The 24,773-nt window shown below is 39.2% G+C and overlaps 1 protein-coding gene across 1 annotated transcript in view; it reads right to left on the bottom strand.

Moving 5' to 3' along the window:
* Positions 1 to 24,773, bottom strand: part of PPP1R21 (protein phosphatase 1 regulatory subunit 21) — a 66,853-nt gene that overhangs the window by 7,512 nt on the left and 34,568 nt on the right. Inside the window, exons 13-18 of the mRNA XM_040224766.1 lie at positions 16,771 to 16,863; positions 12,638 to 12,765; positions 9,041 to 9,193; positions 6,678 to 6,770; positions 2,267 to 2,509; positions 29 to 61 (exon numbers count right to left, since the gene is read on the bottom strand). Of these exons, the coding sequence (XP_040080700.1) occupies positions 29 to 61; positions 2,267 to 2,509; positions 6,678 to 6,770; positions 9,041 to 9,193; positions 12,638 to 12,765; positions 16,771 to 16,863 (743 nt within the window). The remainder of the gene's footprint in view (positions 1 to 28; positions 62 to 2,266; positions 2,510 to 6,677; positions 6,771 to 9,040; positions 9,194 to 12,637; positions 12,766 to 16,770; positions 16,864 to 24,773) is intronic.

Raw genomic sequence — 24,773 nt, 5'->3', positions numbered from 1 at the left:
AAACAACATGATGTTAAGCACACATTACCTCACTGTCAGATGTCCTGGTTAAAATTCCAATCTAGAACACAAGGGAGAAAAAGCTTTAGAACAGACTGTTTATACTTTAAACACAACAGCTTAAATTAAACCCTTGTAATATTTTTTCTCTTCTGGGTTCACATTGTTTCAAAGCACACTAATGAGAATTCCTTGGTAGGCCAGTGGTTAGGACTTGGTGTTTTCACTGCTGTGGGCCCGGTTTCAATCGCTGGTTGGGGAACTAACATCTCATAAGCTGTGTGGTGTTGCCAAAAAATAAAATGAAACAAGCAACATTGAAAAAAATAAATAAAAGCACACTAGCAGTGGAGTTCTGGAAGATCACCCTCAAATCAATCACCTTTCGATATAAATCATCTTTCAACACAAGCTGGCCCTTCAGATATGTAACCATATTCATGATTTCTCTCATATGGCAGTAATGGACATGACCATCACTATTTCCTCTATCCAAATGCTGTTAGCCATTTTTACTGAAACCCAACAAATGGTCTGAGAAGAAAAAGAGGAAGAACAGATTTTAACTCTGAGTCATTTCTACGCTTAGTTCCAAAGCAGGCAAGACCTAAAGATAGTTTCATGGTGACCCTAATAATTAAACATTTTCTCACTGCTGTGGGCATTTTCTCATATGCTGCTGATACAGAGTATAAACTAATACAGTCCTTTAGAAAATAATTTAGCAATAAAGATCATGAAAACATTCAGTCTGATCTGATCAATGAGACAGACTCTGAAGGGAAGTTCACAGATGAGTGCTGGCAATGTTGCACTTCCCCAAATGGCACCTAAACTGATGCCAGCATTCGGTCCTGTTGGTTAAATGTCCTTCCAGGCAGTCATCTTCCCTTGTCGGGGGAGAGAGCAACACCTGCGACTAGGATTCAACCTCGCCATCAGGCTTACATAGGATCCTCCAGTGAGCATACTCACCATTCAGATCACTGCTCTGGGAAGTCTGGTGTGTTTTTCACTTTTCTAAGAATTTTAATTCTTTTTTCCTGTCCTATATTTACTATGAAAATATGTAAACACAGAGTAAATTTGGGCAAAAAAGGATAATAAACACCTGTGCACCCACAATGTATTAACACATTTATACATTTATCGATGTATTATCAATACAATTATCAATACATTAATACATTTGATAAAGAACAATTTGTTACATTTACTGTATTTATCTGTGTGTGTACATTTCCTGAAGTATCTGAAAGTAAGCTGCAAATATTATATCTTACTCTAAGTACTTTGGCATTTACCTCCAAAAAAGAAAGATATTCTCCTAAATAATCAAATATCATTATCACATCTAAGAAAACTAACAATAATTCCAGGTTTCTGACACTGTTAAGGTACAGTGAGGTCTGTATACATCTTGAAAATAAAAGTTAATTTGTATATATTACTATTAAGTATGCTCTGAATCAGACACAGGTAGACGTGAAAGGGACCATGGCTTGCTCTTCAATAGCATCAGCGAGCTATAAGGGGAATCACACACCTTAGCACAGGGCCATCAGCAAGCACCACGGCTGTCCTCAAGTTTCTCAAAAAAATGCTAACAAAAATACATTTAATGAGATCCTTCTAATTTGAGGGTCTTTTTTCCCTTCCTTTCCTGATTTCTCATTTTTCTAGATTTTTAGTTATTTTTTTACAGTGGGCAAAATACTATAATCAGAAAATTTTTCTCTGTGTAACTCTGAATTCTGTAATTCCAATAGAGATGTTTCCTTACCTTCTAAATCACTGCAATTAAATATAAGGCAAGAAATACAAAGCTGCGAAATAACATCACTATATTGCCTTAGGAAGTCTAACTGTATTATATGTAAATCATAAAGCTTTATATTACCTAGGAATATACCATATAATTGGTTTTAAAACGTATTTATGGTCATTTCTGTGAAAAGTTAGTCATTTAGTCTTTTGTCAGAAACATAAGCCCCATATCACAAACATTTCAATGGAAAAACAGAATCATCATAATTTGACTTGGTGTTTCTTCACCAGAAACACAGCCCTTACCGTAGGGAACTCTTGCATGTAAAATCAAAGAGAATGGAATAAAGTTGTGTTTTGAAGGGGGCATCCTGCTCACCAACCTGAGTTTTCCAGAGCACATGGATTATTCCTATTATAAATTCCTGTAATTTACGTGGTAAACTCTGAACACTCAGGTGGATCCCCACTAGTTACCATTATAAAAAAAGACACTTACCTCACTGGTGCTGTGAATGGGATCTGGCACAGCCTTGGCAGACGCTTCTTCCTGGCCTGTAGTAGTCACCGCAGCAGCCTTCTCCTGGGCCACCCCTACCACCTGCCCACTACTTGTACTCTTCAGTTTATCTGCAATTCGCTGGTTTTCTTTCTCCAGCTTGATTTTAGCTAACTGTGCTTCCAACATCCAATGTTCTTTTTCCTGCTCCAGTTTAGAAATCTTCTCCAAACTCTGCTGAACCTTGAAAGCAACAGAGAATTCTGAACCTTATAGGGTAATGTGGACAAAACTTAGTGGCCAAAAAAACACTTTATGGAATGCAAACCAAAACTACTTCAAAGGTGTGAAAGCAAAACCACTTGATACTGGAAAATTTTTATTTTCCAGTTTTATAAGATGCAAAAGGCATAACCATAAATTGAGAAATTCAACAAGAATAGAATTTTTTAAAAATTTTATTCATCACAAGGTATAAATAAAAAGAAGCATGTATCCAAAAGAGGACTAATATCCAGAATATATAAAGAACTTCTGTAAATCAATGACAAAAAGACAGACAACCCAACAGAGAAATAGCAGAAAAAAAGACTTGAATATGCACTTGAATATTACTATAAACATAAAAAAGAAGGTATTCAATGTCACTGTTTATCAAAGAAAAGCAATTTGAGACCACCCAAATGACTAAAATGAAAGACAGAAAATACAAAGACGGACATATTTATAGAGCAATTGGAACTATCACATAGTGCCGAGAGGAGTGGAATTCGGGACAAACACTTTGAAAACTGTTTGGCAGGATTTTTGAAAACTGAACTTATATCCTGTGCATCACGCTAAGTTGCCTCAGCTGTGTCCGACTCTTTTCAACGCTATGGACTGTAGCCCACCAGGCTCCTCCATCCATGGGATTCTCCAGGCAAGAATACTGGAGTGGGTTGACATGCCCTCCTCTAGAGGATCTTCCTGACCCAGGGATTGAACCGGAGTCTCTTCTGTCTCCTGCATTGGCAGGCAGGTTCTTTACCAGTAGCACCATGTGGACTCAGCAATTCCACTTCTAAATATATGCCCAACAGAAAAATATGCATGTTTATCAAAAGACAGGTATAAGATGCCCATAGCAGCCCTATGATAATTAAACACTTGAAAATACTCCAGTAATAAGCTATTGTTGTTCAGTCACTCAGTTGTGCTGCGACCCCAGGGACTGCAGCATGCAAGGCTTGTCTGTCCATCACCATGTCCCAGAGCTTGCTCAAACTCATCTCCATTGAGTCAGTGATGCCATCCAACCATCTCACCCTCTGTTGTCCCCTTTTCCTCCTGCCTTCAATCTTTCCCAGCATCAGGGACTTTTCTAATGAGTCAGCTCTTTGCATCGAGTGGCCAAAGTATTGGAGCCTCAGTTTCAATCAGTCCCTCCAATGAATATTCAGGACTGATTTCCTTTAGGATGGACTGATTGGAGCTCGTTACAGTCCAAGGGACTCTCAAGAGTCTCCTCCAATACCACAGTTCAAAAGCATCAATTCTTCAGCACTCAGCTTTATGGTCCAACTTTCACATCCATACATAACTACTGGAAAAACCAAAGCTTTGACGAGATGGACCTTTGTTGACAGAGAAATGTCTCTGCTTTTTAACACGCTGTCTAGGTTGGTCATAGCTTTTCTTTCAAGGAGCAAGTGTCTTTTCATTTCACAGCTGCAGTCACCACCTGCAGTGATTTTGGAGCCCAAAAAAATAAAGTCTGACACTGTTTCCCCATCTATTTCCCATGAAGTGATGGGACCAGATGCCATGATCTTCGTTTTCTAAATGAGTTTTAAACCAACTTTTTCACTCTCCTCTTTCACTTTCATCAAGAGGCTCTTTAGTTCTTCTTCACTTTCTGCTGTAGGGTGGTGTCATCTGCATATCTGAGGTTATTGATACTTCTCCTGGCCATCTTGATTCCAGCTTGTGCTTCATCCAGTCCAGCATTTCTCATGATGTACTCTGCATATAAGTTAAATACGCAGGGTGACAATATACAATGTTGACATACTCCTTTCCCAATTTGGTACTAGTCTGTTGTTCCACGTTCTAACTGCTGCTTCTTGTCCTACATACAGGTTTCTCAGGAGGCAGGTAAGGTGGCCTCATATTCCCAACTCTTTAAATATTTTCCACAGTTTGTTGTGATCCACACTCAAAGGCTTTGGCGTAGTCAATGAAGCAGAAGTAGATGCTTTTCTGGAATTCTCTTTCTTTTTCTATGACTTAATGTATGTTGGCAGTTTGATCTCTGGTTCCCCTGCCTTTTATAAAACCAGCTTGAACATCTGGAAGTTCTCGGTTCACGTACCGTTGAAGCCTGGCTTGGAGAATTTTGAGCATTACTTTGCTAGCGTGTGAAATGAATTCAATTGTACGGTAGTTTGAACATTCTCTGGCATTGCCTTTCTTTGGGATTGGAATGAAAATGGACCTTTTCCATAAGCTATAAGAATGGATAAATTATGTAATTCACATAATAGAATACTCAATAGGAATGAAAATGGACCAAACACAACTACATGTAACATGGATGGAATATCACATATATAATGTTGAACAAAAGAAGCCAGATCTGAAAGAGATGCAGCGTAATTCTCTTTTAATATAAAGTTCAGTACCATGAAAACAAAGAATGCAGGATTATGGTTATCTTTGGAAAAGAGGAGAGCAGCAACTGGAGAGGGGCATGAGGGAGGCTTCTGGGGTCCCAGCAAGTATTTTTTAAAATACATTTCTTCATGTAAGAATATATATTTTCCAAAAATTTCATCTAGCTACTGGTTAAAGTGTTTACTTGTGAAAATTCACTGGAATATATTAATAATTTATATACTTTTCTTTATGTTGTACTTAAATAAGGAGTTTTTAAAAAGCTAATTCTCAAGGCAAATGAAAGCCTGAGAATTAAATAAAAATAAAAGCAACCTCTGAGTGAATTCCAAATGCTTTACCAAATGATTGAGCAATTACCAGGTACCAGACACTGTTCATGCATTTTCCTGCCAGTATCCCACTGAAGCCTCCTAACAGTCCTACAATTCTCACTTCTCAAAGAGGAGACCTGAAGTTCCAGGAGCTGGAATCCTTGCTAAGCTAATGGCAGAGCCAGGACTGGGGACCTCATGTGTTTGGTTCATTAGTCTGACTCTTTTCTCCATGTTACACTGCCTCCTACTGGCTCAATTAATCCTTAGGAGACCCTGCAAGGTAGATATTTACACTGCAGTTCTTATCAGACTAGCCTGCAGCTGGTCTGTGCCAGAGTAGGAAAAGCAATAGCTTTGATGTCAGACCATTCTGCCACTTATTAGCAATTAATACTTGGGATAAAAACTTCTTAATTGCTTTGAGCCTTAACCTTCCTCACATTAATTAAGACAGAAATCCAAAATAAATTAAGATACTCCACATTTCACTGTTTGTCTCAGGAATTTTGTTTTTTAGGAATTATTATGTGGATTACATTTTCAGTTTCAACATCCTCTCGGATTAATGTTGAAAAGATAAGTGATACATATCCAAAAATGAAAACAAAGTCAGCTTAGGCAAAACACTCTCAGATAAATCTGTGCCCTCTTTAAAAGAAATATTTCCAAAACTAAAAGCAAGCCAGGAAGCATCCTGAGTTTAGAATTCTTTCCCTGATGTTGACCATAAGGACCCAGTCTGCGATGAGTACATTTTGAGCCCTTGATTATGTTCCCATCAAGTCCTGAACTCTGCCAGCTAAAATGTGAACAAGTGCACAAATAGCTTTTAAACACTTTTTTTTTAGTGATGAGAAAAATATTAGTTAAAATATGCACTTACAACCCAGTATATAATTGGAAGATGTTCGGATATATTCATTAAAGAAATAACTGTTGAAAAAATAAATAAATAAATAAAAGCAAGCCAGGTATTAACATAAATAAACTGCTGGCAAATGCTAAATTGGTGTCAGTTTGTACCAACTTCTGAAAAAACCAGTACTGCCTACCTCCACCTGCCTCTAAATTCAACTGACCAATTGAGTACTGGAAATTTTTCATCCCTGCTCCTTTAAGAAATAAAAATAACTCACTGACTCTCTAGCCTTCTCCCTTTTTTGCCTTATTATTTCAGACATTTAAATCTAGCCTAAATTATTAATCAGCATAGCGAAAGTATGCTGATATCTCTTTATTGGCAATTGTAACACCAACTGAATCAGGATGACTTATTTAGAGTCAACAAGTGTTTTTCAATGAATTATGCTTATGGTACATGTGTTAATTTTAGATGATTACAAAGCCTTTTAAATCACTCGATGTATGTTAAAAACCTTCCACAGGGGATTTAACATTCATTATCTTTAGCAAGCATCATGATTTTCCCAATGCCATACCTGTTGTGCAAGGCCTTCTCGACTTTCAGTAGAGCTGAGAAGGACCCGGCGGTTTGCCAGAGCTTCTTCATAAGGCACAGATTCCAAGAGGGGCTATGGAGAAAGCATCATAGGAATTAAAGAAAAAAACTGCGTGATTTCCCTGATCTTACAAATAAAAGTGCTAAATGAAGTTTAATAATAAAATTCAGGTGTGTGTCTATATAGATTGCTGCTGCTGCTACTGCTACTGCTAAGTCGCTTCAGTCGTGTCCAACTCTGTGTGACCCCATAGACGGTAGCCCACCAGGCTCCCCCGTCCCTGGGATTCTCCAGGCCAGAACACTGGAGTGGGTTGCCATTTCCTTCTCCAATGCATGAAAGTGACAAGTGAAAGTGAAGTCGCTCAGTCGTGTCCGACTCTTAGCGACCCCATGGACTGCAGCCTACCAGGTTCCTCCATCCATGGGATTTTCCAGCCAAGAGTACTGGAGTGGGGTGCCATGCCTTCCCTGACTTTCCAAGACTGCCCTGAGAATCATCACCATAAAGAAAAAGAACGGCTTGATGATAAAAAAAAAAAAATGGAAACTTCTAAACATTGAAAAATTACTGCAGCAAACTGAGGGGAAATAGTTCCAATATAAACAAAGGACTAGAATCCTTAACACAAAGAGAGCTCCTTTCAAGCCTAATTAGGAACATTTATTTAAAAATAGGTGAACAATTTAAACAGGGAATTGATAGAATAATATAAACAGTAATTTATGAAAGGACGTTCCATTTCAATAATAAGCAAAGAAATGCAAATTAAAACAATAACAAGAAACCTCTTGTCTCTGAGATTGACAAATGAAATTTATGGGTTAGATTTATACCCCTATTGCTGGTAAATTACAAACAGGTAACCTTCTCGAAGTACAGTCAGGAAAAAAACATTATCAAAATGTGAAACATTTACACACTCTGAACAAGCAATTCCATCTTTAGGAATTAATAATTAAAACATTTAGGTCACCTTATACATTGTTAGTAGTATACAACCACCCTTAAGGGTAATCTGGCAGTAAACATTAAAATTTAAAATAGGCAAATCACATCATCAGAATGTTCCACCTCTCAGTATTCCACACATATGCCCAAGGAGGCATTTACAAAGTTATCCATTGAAGTATAATTCTAACAGTGAAAAACTGGAATCAATCTAAATGCCCTCCAAAAGGAGGATACCTAAATGAACCATGGAACATTTACATTATAGAATTCCATGCTGTGTTTAAAATGAATATAGTAGCCATCATATGTATTCATATAGATCTCTAAAACTTACTTTAAATGAAAAAAGCTACACAATGAAACCTGCATACAAATTTTTTTTAAAAAACAAATTTAGAAAAGTATATTATATATAGTTCAAAATTTATACAGATGAGTATAAATATTCCAAAGTTACACATAAAACTGATAACTACAACTACCACTGAAAAGGAACTGGAATTAGGGATTGTAATTTACCTATAATGTTCTCATGTAATTTTATGCATTATATATAACTAAAAGTTTAAAAGAAATGAGAAGAAGGTAAAAACAAATACACAAGTTCCATGTGCAAGAATATGCCATGTAGTGCTGCATATAACAGTGAAAAATAGGAAGCAACCTAAAACTGCATGAGCAATGATGGCTTGGCTTAATTAAATTATTACACGTTTATAGAGTGAAACACTATATATAAAATACTAGATGCATTAAAATGATAGCAATTTATAAGTATAGATATGTATTTTTTGATATATAAAGATACCCACAATGCATTAAAAGGAAAAAAACAATTCTAAAACAGTGTTATGTATCCAGATACACTGCTTCTATAGTGTGTGGGCACATGCATGCATGTATATACTTTAAAATTTTAGGGAGCTAGAGATATACTCTAACCAAGTTAACAGTAGCTACCTTTAGGTGGTGAAATTTGATGTAACCATAGCTTTCTTCTTGTACAGAAATATTTCTTCTGATTTCTTTTTGTAACAATCATGTATTTGCATTATACTGAGAAAAAATTATAAACGTATTTCAATTTTTTTTTTGTTTCTACAAGCTTAAGATTTCCTGAAGTTTGACGCTTATTGGCTGCCTGGCTATCTCACCCTAAACACTCTATCAGGCTCTGAAAACGGAGATCTAACATGGCCTAAGAAGTGAGGTTTGGGTCTCCGTCATATCCTACTTTCCAAAGTCCTCCCACCCTTGTAACACCCACCAAGCACCTGCTCCCCAAAATTGTATAAAGCATAAATATAAACTGTGGGGAAACTATTTCCATTCTCTGAAATTATTTCAGATTTTCCCTCTGGTTTAAATGTTAACAGGAGCTCACAAACCTTTCTCAAAACCTTCATATAGGCAGCAGCTTTTTTCTTATACTGCAGCATGCATTCGGCTGAAAGAGGACTGATGAATCCATCCCCTGTCTTGGGCCCATAGCTCAGGGAAGCAATGAAGTAGTCCACGTTGTTGCTGAAGAAAGATGCAATCTAAACCAAGTGTGACAAGAAGATCGATTTTGTTTTCCAATAATATATTTAAAATACATATCTAACAGTTTTCAGAGCAAAGTTAAGGATACTGAGAATGGAAATGAAAGTTCAACACATGCTCAAAAGCCCACGATTTACTTATTTGAAGAGAATACTTAGGGCAATGATTTATAATAAACACAACATCAGTTTAAATTTTCAGTCCAGACTGGTGACATGTCTTAATCTAGAAAAATTCTACTATTCCTGAAAACCAAGGCTGATTCTGATTTATTCTGTAGACAATGTTTATGAGCTGTTTACCTCACCAAACCTGCGCCTGTGCTCAAAATATGTATGTGTGGGTTTACACATTCCATTTGCAATTTAACTTTGACTGTTTCATACTCCAACACAAGAAATGACACAAGCATCTTGAATATATAATTTCTACTTAAATTTCACTCTGTAAATCTCAATCTGTGCATTACAAATAAAATAGGAAAGAAAATGACTGAAAATTCAGTAGACTCTTGTCATTTACAGATTTAACATTTGCTTTCAACAACAAAGATCCACAACTGTATTTTTTCTGAGCCATGATTTTGAATCTAAAGTCTATATGAAATGGTGATATACATTAAAATGTCTAAGAAAGTTATTAGTCAGAAAAATTAAAGTCTTGGATACATTCAAGAATATTCAATTTCAATAAATAAGAAAAAGTGACTTGTGAATCAAGAGTATTTTACCTTGGCAAACACTGCTCAAAAAGTAAGCACTCACTAATGGTCTAAAAGGTTACCTTTTTCATTAATATTTTACTGTATCAAATGAAATTCTATGTTAGGTAGTATTTAGAAAAATCAAAACTCTAAAAATCTTGTATGACACAGACAAGACATATCGAGAATTTGCATTTAGGTCATGGTAGTATACGGTAAAATTTACTTTCTTTCCTCTCTAATATTTCTGTATTCCCCATGTATTCTTTAATATGTATATGTTATACCTTCGTAGTGGGTTTTTTAAAAATTACAAATGATAAAATTTAGTTTAATCTAATCACATTAGCTAAGTATTCAGCTGCCACCAACTAATACTTAATTCAGATAATTATTTTAGTTAAAAACCATTTTAAGAAAAATTTCTGAGTGAAGATCAAAACCTTTCCTTGAGACAACTGTTAAGGTTTCAGGCAAAGTAAACCTAAAATAAACTATGAAGTACACAGGAATTTAATATTCCAGAGTTCTCATTAAAAAGTGACAAATACAAAGACTCCTGTAAAATGTCAATATTCTCTTTTTCTCAGAATTTTCCTTAATGGAATCAAAGTTAAAATCATCATCAGAAAGTTTCCAGAATGCTTGTAGATGAAAGCATTACAGAGGAGGCAGTGAGGATAATCTGGCTAAGGAGTCCTGTAGGCACTGATCTGAGTTGACAGAATCTCATAGCACCCTTTAACTACAGCCCTAAACAAGAGCCAACTGTCATGAAGACCAGTCTGACTTTGGGAAAGATAACACTGAATATCTAACATAATCTATGACCATTTCTGATGAGCTAAACCACTTGAAAAAAGTATGCTCCCTCCTACTAAGGTCAACATGTCAGAAAAATAAAGGTATATAATACAGAGAGAGATTAGCATTTTCTTGAGAAATTATGTTGGATCTGTTGAAATAAATGGGCTAAGATAGTCCTGAATAGTTCTCAGAGAAATCTTAGTCACTAAAGGCTTTGATGACAGCCACAGGAACATGTCTTCCCTGATAGCTCAGTTGGTAAAGAACCCGCCTGCAATGCAGGAGACCCCAGTACGATCCCTGGGTCAGGAAGATCCACTGGAGAAGGGATAGGCTACCCACTCCAGTATTCTTGGGCTTCCCTTATGGCTCGCTCACCTGGTAAAGAATTCACCTGCAACCTTCTTACACTGTTGGTGGGAATGCAAACTAGTACAGCCACTACAGAGAACAGTGTGGAGATTCCTTAAAAACTGGAAATAGAACTGCCATACGACCCAGCAATCCCACTGCTGGGCATACACACCAAGGAAACCAGAATTGAAAGAGACACTTGTTACCCCAATGTTCACTGCAGCACTGTTTATAATAGCCAGGACATGGAAGCAACCTAGATGTCCATCAGCAGATGAATGGATAAGGAAGTTGTGGTGGTACATATACACAATGGAGTATTACTCAGCCATTAAAGAGAATACATTTGAATCAGTTCTAATGAGGTGGATGAAACTGGAGCCTATTATACAGAGTGAAGTAAGCCAGAAAGAAAAACAACAATACAGTATACTAACATATATATATATGGAATTTAGAAAGATGGTAATGATAACCCTGTATGTGAGACAGCAAAAGAGACACAGATGTATAGCACAGTCTTTTGGACTCTGTGGGAGAGGGCAAGGGTGGGATGATATGGGAGGATGGCATTGAAACATGTAAATTATCACATGTGAAATGAATCGCCAGTCCAGGTTCAAAGCATGATACAGGGTTCTCAGGGCTGGTGCACTGGGATGACCCAGAGGGATGGGATGGGGAGGGAGGTGGCGGGGGGGTTCAGGATGGGGAACACATGTACACCCATGGCAGATTCATGTCAATGTATGGCAAAACCAACATATTTAAGTAAAAAATAAATTAATTTAAAAAAAAAAGAATCAACACCAAAAAAAAAAAAAGAATCCGCCTGCAATGTGGGAGACCTGGGTTCGATCCCTGGGTTGGGAAGATCCCCTGGAGAAGGGAAAGGCTACCCCACTCTAGTATTCTGCCCTGGAGAATTCCATGGACTATATAGTTCATGGGGTCGCAAAGAGTCAGATACAACTAAGCAACTTTCACTTACATTAACATGCAATTAGAATATGACATCTACTGAAAGCAGTTAGCCCACATAGAACAATTTTTAAAGAAACTGCACTCGTCAGTTTATGACAGTAATTAAGTACTTAATGATCCAAATGATCATTACCTAATATTAAGAATTCAATGAGAAGACATGTGTTTAAGTCACTTTAAAAGTATAAATTAAAGTACAAAACCACAAAGGTACAAACAAAAATCTTGGTGGAGAAAAAACAAAATATTAATAAAAGTCTTATAAATCTTTTTCGATACCCCAATTTCTGTAGAGCAGACCTTGAATACACACCAGGATCTATATAGTGAAACCACCTGGTATCTTTGAGTCAGCAAATATCTCATTAAAACATCAACAGTGAGTGGACCCAGTACTCATCAGAAACATTTAACAGCATTCCGTATTGTGTCACATATTAGGTAGGAAGGAGGAAAAGGGAGACAACTTTATTTTATGAAAAAGGCTGATAATCTAAAATCCTTTTACAGATTAATTTTTCTACTATGTCAATCAAGAAAAAAAAAAGTACATTTAAGAATTTAACATCAATATAAACCAGAGAAAAATTACCTTTCCTGCTCCATTTGTCAATGCCACTACTGATGACAGGATGCAGTCATTAGTTGTTATGAGCTTCTGTGTTGTTGTTGGAAGTTCAAGCTCTATTGTAGCCTTTTGACTATAATGTTTGGAAATATCTATGAACCCAATCAAATGAAAACTCATCAGTATCTATATACAAGTTGGACACAGTTAACCAACCCATTGACCTCTCATATCTACGTTTACAAATTTACAAAATAAGTTGACAAAAAACAGTCCTAAATATCATAATTGGGCTGAATCTCAATTAGGTCTCAAGTCAACTTGCAAAGAATAGAGAGAGTAGTGAGAGGGTCTCTTAACAGCATCCTGGGGTCACTATTATAGCCTAGAGCATGTGGGTCTCGGTCTCCTTCATTTGAGAGTCAGTCCTTATTCTAGTGCTGGCCTAGAATGACTCTAACCAGTATTTACTAGTTAAAAACTTTGTTTTGACAGTCTAGTAGGCACAAATGAGAATTTTTATTGTGCTTATATAAACAAACCATGAGGCTGGAAAAGAACAGCCAACATAGGCATGGTGACCCACAATCCTTATTGGATCTTAACCAGTTTGCCAGAACATACTTTAACAATAAGAAAGGTTTGCACAGCCAAATAAGGATTGAACACTGCAGTGTCTGGCTTCACATTCTACTGCTTCCAGTCCAAGAAAATGACAACAAAGGCCTGTGGTTCTAAAAGCATAGAAGAGAGGCTTAGACAGAAACATGTTGAGAGACACAGCAGTAGGTAAACTCGCCAAACAGCTAAACTTGGGGTTTTCTGGGTCTCTGAGAAATAAAATAATTTCATCCTGGAAATAAGGGGGCAACAGAATTAGCAAGACAACACTGATTTGTGAGGAAGGACAACTATATTTGTAAATAATAAAGAGCTTACAATACAGCCTCCTCTGAATTTTTAGAATACTTCAGTTACAACAGCATTATCACTAACAACGAAGCGAAAAATAGATCACAACACATGGAAATTAATTGTTACAGCCGGCATGTATATGAAGACCTTCATTTATTCAGAATCAAGAAATTTAGTTGATTTTAGACTATAGATAAATAAGAGGAAATAAGACTATTTAGAAATAAGAGATTTAACGTGGTATAAACATGATATTTCAGGACAACTTAAATTTATTCATTAAAGACTAAAAAGAAAGAGATTTTACGCAGTATGATCATAATTTTTTAGCATAAAATCACTGTTTTATGAAGATTTCTTTTACTAAAATTTAAAGTCAAGAAATTGTGTTATTTATATACATTGTATGTATATATACAAATATATGTAAACTTTTACATACAAAACCTTTTAGGATAGTCTTAGATTTATAAAAAAATTAACAGAGTTTCCAGATATCCTTAGCCAGTTTTCACTATGGTTAACATCCTATGTTAATATGGTACAGCTGTCACAGTGAAGAAACCAACTAACTGGTACATTACTATTATGTCTAATATATTTTTTAAAATAAATGATTATCTTCTATAAATTCATAAGACAGCCAAGCAAATAAAAATTCAGTTGGAACGCTGGACATTTTTGGTATACTGAACTTGCTAGCTCCCAAAGCAGACATCATCTTTCTACACACCACAGAAAGTTTTACTCAATATTTTACTGTCTGTATACAATGCTGTAATACAACTGAGTTGGCAGGCAATCATGGCTGACTGTATAGGTAATTAAAATACTTATAACAGATGTATAATACTAAGTACCCTCCCATGGCTTCTAGAGGATCAAAGCTACTGTAGTCTGCCTATAATAATTCTCCCCATCCAACTGTTTACTCTTTATTTATTGAATCTAAATGTTTTAATTATTTAGGGTGTTCCTTGATGTTAAATTTTAACTTCAAAAAGAACAAGGAAATCATGTGACCTAGACCAGAGATTTATTTTTGTCTGATGTTTCCTATCGGTCTACCTTAGCTTTAGACTTGAGACTAAAGATCAAACAATTCTCACTTATTAAAAGATTAATTCATTCCCATTTTAATTCCTTGTAGGACACACATTTTTATAAATCTCCCTCTCTCACTTTTTATATTAAAACCAGCCTGCCTGCTTGCTTGCCTTCCTTCCTTCCTTTTTCCCAACTTGGACCAAGCAATTATGCAAGGCAAAGGATCAAGGGAAAAGATTTGAAATAAGAGCTCTCTTAAAAACAAAGTTTATTCTGTTAATGCCAGTTAATGCTGACTCTGAGTTTTCATGACAGATACACTACACTGTTCCAACTAGGTAAGAAGACAGATTTGAACAGTAAACCTATCAACAAGAGCCCATAATCTGCTTGCCAACCATTCTTCATGTTTCTCAATATTTTTAATTTATATTATGTATACTTTCAAGAACAGAAATAAGCAGAGGCACAAAGAGGGCTTAGGGGGCCTCTGATCCTCCCATAATCTCCACCAGCTCTTGACAAATAGTTAACAGTAGCATCCTTTGATTTGGACCACTTGGCATCTAATGCCACATATGAACAAAAGCATCTTCAGAAAACTTAGAAACACATTATTATTATTTATACAAATATAAATAAAATCAAGATTTTTCAATGTAAATAAAGCTTTAAGATCCTTCTCAATGGATAGCCCCCCTCCATGGCTCTAGACCCTCCTTTATTAAAATTCTAGAGAAAATACTAGTAGGAACAAATCGTAATATTAGCACAGGAAAACTTAGGAAACAAAACCAAAAAATCTGTAGCTACAGAGCAATTTGTGGTTTCAGTGGCCTAGTTCTGGAATAGAAGACTATGGTTAAGTCTGAGCTCCCCAAATCAAAAGCTGCACAGGAAAAAAGTACTAGTCCCTAGGGTTTTCTATGGATCAGACTAGGTTCTGCAGAGTTGGGACTGATTATTGTTACCTGCCACCAAATCTGTCTATGCAAGCTGTGATTTCTGCAATCAGAGCTAGCTCCAGAAGTACAGCGACTTCTACAGTTCCTTATAATTGAAGACAATCCTCAAAAATGACCATTCTCAAGACTAAGGTGCTATTGGGTAATACTACTGAGACTAAGATAGATTCAGTTATGTGTCAGTTTATAGAAAGGCCCCCAATATACACATTTTATACATGCAATCTGACAAAATCTTAAGTCTTTAAGATATATTTTCTGTGAAACCATTAATTGGTCACTAACCATACATTAAACACCACAATGAAAAATCTAGGTACCTGGGCTACTTCCAAAGGTGGTGGTTTAGTCACTAAGTCATGTCCGTCTCTTGTGACCCCGTGGACTGTACCCTGCCAGGCTCCTCCATCCATGGCATTCTCCAGGCAAGAATACTGGAGTGGGTTGCCATTTCCTTCTCCAGGGGATCTCCCCAAACCAGGACTCGAACCCAGGTGTCTTGCATTGCAAGCGGAATTTTTACCTACTGAGCTACAAGGGAAGCCCTACTTCAAGTAGTCCTTAATAACTGCTCTGCCCTCTCTTTCTGCTCCTACTCCAATAGCCACCAAAAGGAAGACAGAGGGGAAAGAAACCAAAAGCCATGCAGAGATATAGATCAAAAAGTCAGGACTCAGAATCATATGCTAAGAAGCAAATGAAATGCCTTTCGACAAGCATATTCTTAGGAGCACACGGCAAGCAAAAACTGACGAAAGTTTAAAAACAGACCTTCAGTCTGTAAGTTTCTCCTGAACAAAACAGGATTTATGAGTACTCTGAACAAAAAAATGCACAGGAGGGTGGAAAACCAGTACATTATTTCTAGGAGCTTTACACCTTTGTTTCCTCAGTCCCTTCATGCTTGGGCTCTAACAAGTGCAGTACTTTGCTAAATGCCTCTGAATAGCATGTCTGACTTGATAAAATTCATACACCTGCCTTAAATCAGTATAATGTATTTTTGGCTAAAGTTCTGCACACAAGGGTTTCTCATCAGTACTTTGTTTACCTTCAGGAAAGAAGCAGATGGGAAAAGCAGAAGGCAATAAGCTGTGTACTTTAACGTAAGCCAAATGCTACTAAGCCTTTACCTAGGGTCTATTAGCCTTGGCAGTATTTGTTTAAATCTCATTCAGGCAGATCTCAGAAAAGGGATGAAGCTTATTTACGTTCTTTTTCAAGTCTCACCTCTCATGACATCATGGAATCCATGCAGAGCAGCACCAACATTTGTTAACACAGAACTGTAGTTTGTCCGAAGGAGTCCATCTGGCTCTGTACCTAGGAAACCAAGATCACAGACCTAAGCATCGTCCCAGAAGACTTCACCCAAAAAACTGAGCCCACCATCTCCTCTCCACCTTTGGGAAGAGAATCAGTATCACTTGTGACATGCTGAACATAATGGCTCTCAAAATTCCTACAGACACATGCAGACCGAATAGTGATGATTATAGACGCCTAAATTGATCTGAAGCAACAGCGGCGCAGCACTGGGGCGACTGTGAGGAGATACTTCACGTCCAAGGGCAGAGATATAATGGTCATCGGAGGTAAATCCATCCATTCCAGTCCATTTTATTTCGCTGATTCCTAAAATGTCGACATTCACTCTTGCCACCTCCTACTTGACCACTTCCAATCTGCCTTGATTCATGGACCTAACAAAGAAGATTTCTATGCAATATTGCTCTTTACAGCATTGGACTGCGTCTACCACCAGTCACATCCACAACTGGGTGTTGCTGTGGCTCTGTCTCTTCATTCTTTCTAGAGTTATTTTTCCACTGATCTCCAGTAGCATATTGGGCACCTACCGACATGGGGAGTTCATCTATCAGTGTCCTATCTTTTTGCCTTTTCATACTATTTATGGGGTTCTCTAGGAAAGAATACTGAAGTGGTTTGTGATTCCCTTCTCCAGTGACCCATATTTTGTCAGAATTCTCCACCATGACCCGTACATGGTATAGTATCATAGTTTCATTGATTTAGACAAGACTGTGGTCCATGTGATCAGATTGGTTAGTTTTCTGGGATTGTGGTTTTCAGTCTGTCTGCCCTCTGACAGAGAAGGATAAGAGGCTTATGGAAGCTTCCTGATGGGAGAGACTGACTGAGGGGGAAAGTGGGTCTTGTTCTGATGGGCAGGGCCATGATCAGTAAATCTTGAATCCAATTTTCTGTTGATGAGTGGGGTTGTGTTCCCTCCCTGTTATTTACCTGGGGGCAAACTATGGTAGAGGTAATGAAGATAATGGTGACCTCCTTCAAAAGGTCCCTGGCAGGAACTGCTACACTCAGTGCCCCTAACCATACAGCAGGCACTGCCAACCACTGCCGACCCATGCCTCCACCGGAGACTCATGGATTCTCCCAGGCAAGGCTGGGTTAGTCTCTTGTGGGGTCACTGCTCCTTTCTCCTCGGTCCTGGTGCACACAAGGTTCTGTTTGTGCCCTCCAAGAGTCTGTTTCCCAGTCCTGTTTAAGTTCTGGCAGCTCTATGGTGGGGTTAATGGTGACCTCCTCCAAGAGGGCTTATGCCATACCCAAGTCTGCTGCACCCAGATCTCTTGCCCCTGCGGCAGTCCAGTGCTGACCCCGTACCTCCTCAGGTGACACTCAAACACAGTTCTGCCTCACTCTGTGTGTGGTCTCTGGGTCCTGGTGCACACAAGGCTTGTTTGAGAACTCTGAGCATCTCTGGCAGGAATGGGGTTTGATTGTAAATGTGAACTCACCCCTCCTACCGTCTTGCCGGGGCTTCCCCTTTGCCCTTGTACATGAGGTATCTTCTCACAGCTGCTCCAGTGCTGCGTAGCTGCCGCTCCAGCACCTACTGTCTTGCTGAGGCTTCTCTGACCTTGGACGTGGAGTATCTCATAAGTGAGAGTGAAAAAGTTGGCTTAAGCTCAACATTCAGAAAACTAAGATCATGACATCTGGTCCCATCATTTCATGGCCAGTGGATGGGGAAACAGTGTAAACAGTGACAGAAATTTATTTTTTGGGCTCCCAAATCAATGCAGATGGTGATTGCAGCCATGAAATTAAAAGATGCTTACTCCTTGGAAGAAAAGTTATGAGCAACCTAGATAGCATATTAAAAAGCAGGGACATTACTTTGCTAACAGAAGTCCAACTAGTCAAAGCTATGGTTTTTCCAGTAATCACGTATGGATGTGAGAGTTGGACTATAAAGAAAACTGAGCTCCAAAGAATTGATGCTTTTGAACTGTGGTGTTGGAGAAGACTCTTGAGAATCCCTTAGACTGCAAGGAGATCCAACCAGTCCATCCTAAAGGAGATTGGTCCTGGGTGTTTATTGGAAGGACTGATGCTGAAGCTGAAACTCCAATACTCTGGCCACCTGATGCAAAGAACTGACTCATTGGAAAAGACCCTGATGCTGGGAAAGATTGAAGGCAGGAGGAGAAGGGGACGACAGAGGAAGAGATGGTTGGATGGCATCACCGACTCAAGGGACATGAATTTAAGTAAACTCCGGGAGCTGGTGATAGACACGGAGGCCTGGCATGCTGTGGTCCATGGGGTCACAAAGAGTCGGACACGACCGAGTGACTGAACTAAAGGGCAGAGAAGCCCCAGCAAGATGGTAGGAGGGGCGAAATCGTGTTTAGAATCAAACCCAATACCTGCCAGAGATGCTCAGAGGGCTCAAATAAGCCTTGTGCGTACCAGGACCCAGAGACCACACAGAGACTGAGACAGAACTGTGTTTGAGTGTCCCCGGAAGAGGTACGGGGTCAGCACTAGGCTGCTGCAGGGGCAGAGGTTCTGGGTGCAGCAGACTTGGGTATGGCATAAGCCCTCTTGGAGGAGGTCGCCATTAACCCCACCATAGAGCTACCAGAACTTACACAGGACTGGGAAACAGACTCTTGGAGGGCACAGACAGAACCTTGTGTGCACCAGGACCGAGGAGAAAGGAGCAGTGACCCCACAAGAGAGTGACCCAGACTTCCCCGGTGGTGTCCAGGAGTCTCCAGAGCAGGTGTGGGTCGGTGGTGGCCTGCTCTATGGTTAGGGGCACTGAGTATGGCAGTGTGTGCACAGGACCTTTTGAAGGAGGTCACCATCATCTTCATTACCTCCACCATAGTTTAGCCTCAGGCTAAACAACAGGGGGGGAACACAGCCCCACTCATCAACAGAAAATTGGATTCAAGATTTACTGAGCATGGCCCTGCCCATCAGAACGAGACCCACTTTCCCCCTCAGTCAGTCTCTCCCATCAGGAAGCTTCCATAAGCTTCCTCTTACTCTTCCCTATCAGAGGGCAGACGGACTGAAAACCACAATCACAGAAAACTAACCAATCTGATCACATGGATCACAGTCTTGTCTAAATCAATGAAACTATAAGCCATGCTGTTTAGGGCCACCCAAGACGGGTGGGTCATGGTGGAGAGTTCTGACAAAATGTGGGCCACTGGAGAAGGGAATCACAAACCACTTCAGTATCCTTTCCTAGAGAACCCCATAAAAAGTATGAAAAGGCAAAAAGATAAGACACTGAAAGATGAACTCCCCAGGTCGCTTGGTGCCCAATATGCTACTGGAGATCAGTGGAGAAATAATTCCAGAAAGAATGAAGAGAGGGAGCCAAAGCAAAAACACCACCCAGTTGTGGATGTGATGGTGGTAGAAGCAAAGTCCAATGCTGTAAAGAGCAATACTGCGTAGGAATCTAGAATGTTAGGTCCATAGTGTTAGTGTTAGTTGCTCAGTCGTATCCAACTCTTTGCAACCCCACAGACTGTAACCCACCAGTCTCCTCTCTCCATGGGATTTTCCAGGCAAGAATACTGGAGTGGATTGCCATTCCCTTCTCCAGAGGATCTTCCTGACCCAGGAATTGAACCGTGGTCTCCTGCATTGCAGGAGAACTCTTAACCCTTTGAGCCTACAGGGAAGATCAGTTAGGTCCATGAATCAAGGCAAATTGGAAGTGGTCAAATAGGAGATGGCAAGAGTGAATGTTGACATTTTAGGAATCAGCAAACTAAAATGGACTGGAACGGATGAATTTAATTCAGATGACCATTATATCTACTACTGTGGGCAAGAATCCCTTAGAATAAATGGAGTAGCCATCATAGTCAACAAAAGAGTCCAAAATGCAGTTCTTGGATGCAATCTCAAAAAAGACAGAATGATCTCTGTTCATTTCCAACGCAAACCATTCAATATCACAGTAATCCAAGTTTATGCCCCAACCAGTAATGCGGAAGAAGCTGAACAGTTCTATGAACACCAAAAAACCTTCTAGAACTAACATCCAAAAAAGATGTCCTTTTATTATAGGGGACTGGAATTCAAAAGTAAGAGTGAAGAAATACCTGGAGTAACAGGCAAATGTGGCCTTGGAGTACAGAATGAAGCAGGGCAAAGGCTAACAGAGTTTTGTCAAGAGAATGCACTGGTCATAGCAAATACTCTCTTCCAACAGCACAAGAGAAGACTCTACACATGGACATCACCAGATGGTCAACACCGAATTCAGATTGATTATATTCTTTGCAGCCAAAGATGGAAAAGCTCTATATAGTCAGCAAAAACAAGACCGGGAGCTGACTGTGGCTCACATCATGAGCTCCTTATTGCCAAATTCAGACTTAAATTGAAGAAAGTAGGGAAAACCACTAGACCATTCAGGTATAACCTAAATCAAATCCCTTACGATTATACAGTGGAAGTGACAAATAGATTCAAGGGATCAGATCTGATAGGCAGAGTGCCTGAAGAACTATGGATGGAGGTTCATGACATTGTGCAGGAGGCAGTGATGAAGACCATCCCCAAGAAAAAGAAATGCAAAAAGGCAAAATGGTTGTCTGAGGACAACCAAATAGCTATGAAAAGAAGAGAAGCCAAAGGCAAAGGAGAAAAGGAAAGATACACCCATTTGAATGCACAGTTCCAAAGAACAGCAAGGAGAGACAAGAAAGTCTTCCTCAGGATCAATGCAAAGAAATAGAGGAAAACAATAGAATGGGAAAGACTAGAAATCTCTTCAAGAAAATTAGATACCAAGGGAACATTTCATGCAAAGATGGGCACAATAAAGGACAGAAATGGTCTGGACCTAACAGAAGCAGAAGATATTAAGAAGAGGTGGCAAGAATACACAGAAGAACTGTACAAAAAAGATCTTCATGACCCAGATAATCATGATGGTGTGACCACTCACCTAGAGCCAGACATCTTGGAATGTGAAGTCAAGTGGGCAAAGCTAGTGGGGGGTGATGGAATTCTAATTGAGCTATTTCAAATCCTAAAAGATGATGCTGTAAAAGTGCTGCAGTCAATATGTCAGCAAATTTGAAAAACTCAGTAGTGGCCACAGGACTGGAAAAGGTCAGTTTTCATTCTAATCCCAAAGAAAGGCAATGCCAAAGAATGCTCAAACTACTGCACAACTGCACTCATCTCACACGCAAGCAAAGTAATGCTCAAAATCCTCCAAGCCAGGCTTCAATAGTACTTGAACCATGAACTTCCAGGGATTTAGAAAAGGCAGAGGAACCAGAGATCAAATTGCCAACATCCGTTGGATGATCAAAAAAGCAAGAGAAAAAAATCTACTTGTGCTTTATTGACTATGCCAAAGCCTTTGACTGTGTGGATCCCAACAAACTGTGGAAAATTCTTAAAGAGATGGGAATACCAGATCACCTGACCTGCCTCCTGAGAAATCTGTATGCAGGTCAAGAAGCAATGGTTAGAACTGGACATAGAACAACAGACTACTTCCAAATTGGGAAAGGAGTACGTCAAGGCTGCATACTGTCACCCTGCTTATTTAACTTCTATGCAGAGTACAGTATGAGAAATAGTGGACTGGATAAAGCACAAGCTGGAATCAAGATTGCTGAGAGAAATATCAATAACCTCAGATATGCAGATGACACCACCCTTATGGCAGAAAGCGAAGAAGAACTAAAGAGCCTCTTGAGGAAAGTGAAAGAGGAGAGTGAAGTTGGCTTAAAACTCAACATTCAGAAAACTAAGATCATGGCATCCAATCCCATCACTTCATGGCAGATAGACGGGGAAACAGTGGAAACAGTGACAGACTTTATTTTGGGGGCTCGAAAATCACTGCAGATCCTGACTGCAGCCATGAAATTAAAAGATGCTTGCTCCTTGGAAGAAAAGTTATGACCAACCTAGATAGCATATTCAAAAGCAGAGACATTAATTTGTCAACAAAGGTCTGTCTCGTCAAAGCTTTGGTTTTTCCAGTAGTCGTGTATGGATGTGAGAGTTGGACTATAAAGAAAGCTAAATATCATAGAATTGATGCTTCTGAACTGTGGTGTTGGAGAAGACTCGAGAGTCCCCTGGACAGCAAGGAGATCTAACCAGTCCATCCTAAAGGAAATCCGTCCTGAATATTCACTGGAAGGACTGATGCTGAAGCTGAAACTCCAATACTCTGGCCACCTGATATGAAGAACTGACTCATTTGAAAAGACCCTAAAGCTGGGAAAGATTGTAGGCAGGAGAAGGAGATGACAGAGGGCGATTGGTTGGATGGCATCACCAACTCAATGGACATAAGTTTGAGTAAGCTCCAGGAATTGGTGATGGACAGGAAGGCCTGGCGTGCTGTAGTCTACGGGGTCACAAAGCATCCAACACAAATGAGTGACTGAACTAAACTGAAACGATTTGCATCCCCCATGCCCACAGTTAGTAATGGTTAGGAATCAAAATTAAATTGCTAGGCAGGATTATGTCTTTCATGATTCTCTATGAAATGAAAAGTCTTTGTGAATTTCACCTGTTACTACAGAACACATTTCTCATTTTGTTCTTTTCCCTACATATTACTGTTTGCTGAACACCACTAAAAGCACTATTATTCAAACATCATAATTCTAGTTCCAGCATGACAGCATAAGCAAGCTCCTCATATCCACTCTCCAGCCCAACTGATGAAAATTATTTAAAAACAACCACTGAAAATGCTGGAAATTATCTTAAGGGCATCAAGCTAATGAAGAAAAAGTTACTCAAGAAAATCTGTATCAATTCACTGACAACAGCAACAATCTGTGGTATCTGAACAAGAACCCAATCCCTACCCCTGCCCGCCCAATCAGTGAGCTGGAAACCCCAGTCCAGAGAGTGCAGCAAAGAACATCAGACTCCCTCACCCCTAATTCAGTAGAGAGCCGCATTCCTAATCCTGCTCTCAGCTCCCTGTTGCTGAGGCTAAATTCCAGTTAAGTATGACTCAGGGGTGGGAGTTCTCTTCTTTCACCCAGCCCTGACCTGTGGGATGCTGAGAATCTGTGGCCATGAACACCCTGGCCCCAGCTCAGTAACAGGAGTTCCTTGCTGAAAGAGGCAAGTAGAGGCGACGGGGGGCTGCTACCCTCTCCATGGAGTATTCTGCTATACCTACAGGGATGTCACTCTAAGAGAAGTATATCATTGTCCTCACCCCCAGCACAGAACTATGGCTCAGAGATTTAACCCAAGGGAGAAACAGTTATTTAAACAGAAAACTCTGAATCTCTTCCCAAAGGAATTGACTTTATTCACAACAGACTATGGAGAAGTTCAAGCCCAGGGGTACCCTCAAAAATAATGGCACCTGTGCTGAAGGTTAATTAGGAGGAAATTGGCAGGTTCATTGGAGATATAGGGTAAACAGACAACGATGATCAATCAATTCTTAACACGGGTGCCAAGACCATTCACTATGGAAGAAACAGTCTTCAATAAATGGTACTGAGGCAAGTGGACACTGACAAGCAGAAGATGAAGCTGGACCTTTACCTCACACTATACACAAAACTTAACTCCAAATGGATCAAAGACCTAAATGTAAGAGCTAAAAGTATAAAACAAAAGAAAACCTAAGGGTGGGCAAGAATCCCTTAGAAGAAATGGAGTAGCCCCCATAGTCAACAAAAGAGTCCAAAACGCAGTACTTGCATGCAATCTCAAAAAATGACAGAATGATCTCAGTTCGTTTTCAAGACAAACCATTCAACATCCCAGTAATCCCTGTCTATGCCCCAACCACTAATGCCAAAGAAGCTGAATGGTTCTATGAAGACCTGCAAGACCTTCTAGAACTAGCACCAAAAAAAGATGTTCGTTTCTTCATAGAGGACTGGAATGCAAAAGTAGGAAGTCAAGAGACATCTGGA

The sequence above is a fragment of the Oryx dammah genome, unplaced genomic scaffold (assembly GCF_014754425.2).
Source record: "Oryx dammah isolate SB20612 unplaced genomic scaffold, SCBI_Odam_1.1 HiC_scaffold_25, whole genome shotgun sequence".
NCBI lineage: Eukaryota > Metazoa > Chordata > Mammalia > Artiodactyla > Bovidae > Oryx > Oryx dammah.
The sequence above is the reverse complement of the archived record's forward strand: the minus strand, read 5'-3'. Positions and strand labels throughout refer to the sequence as shown.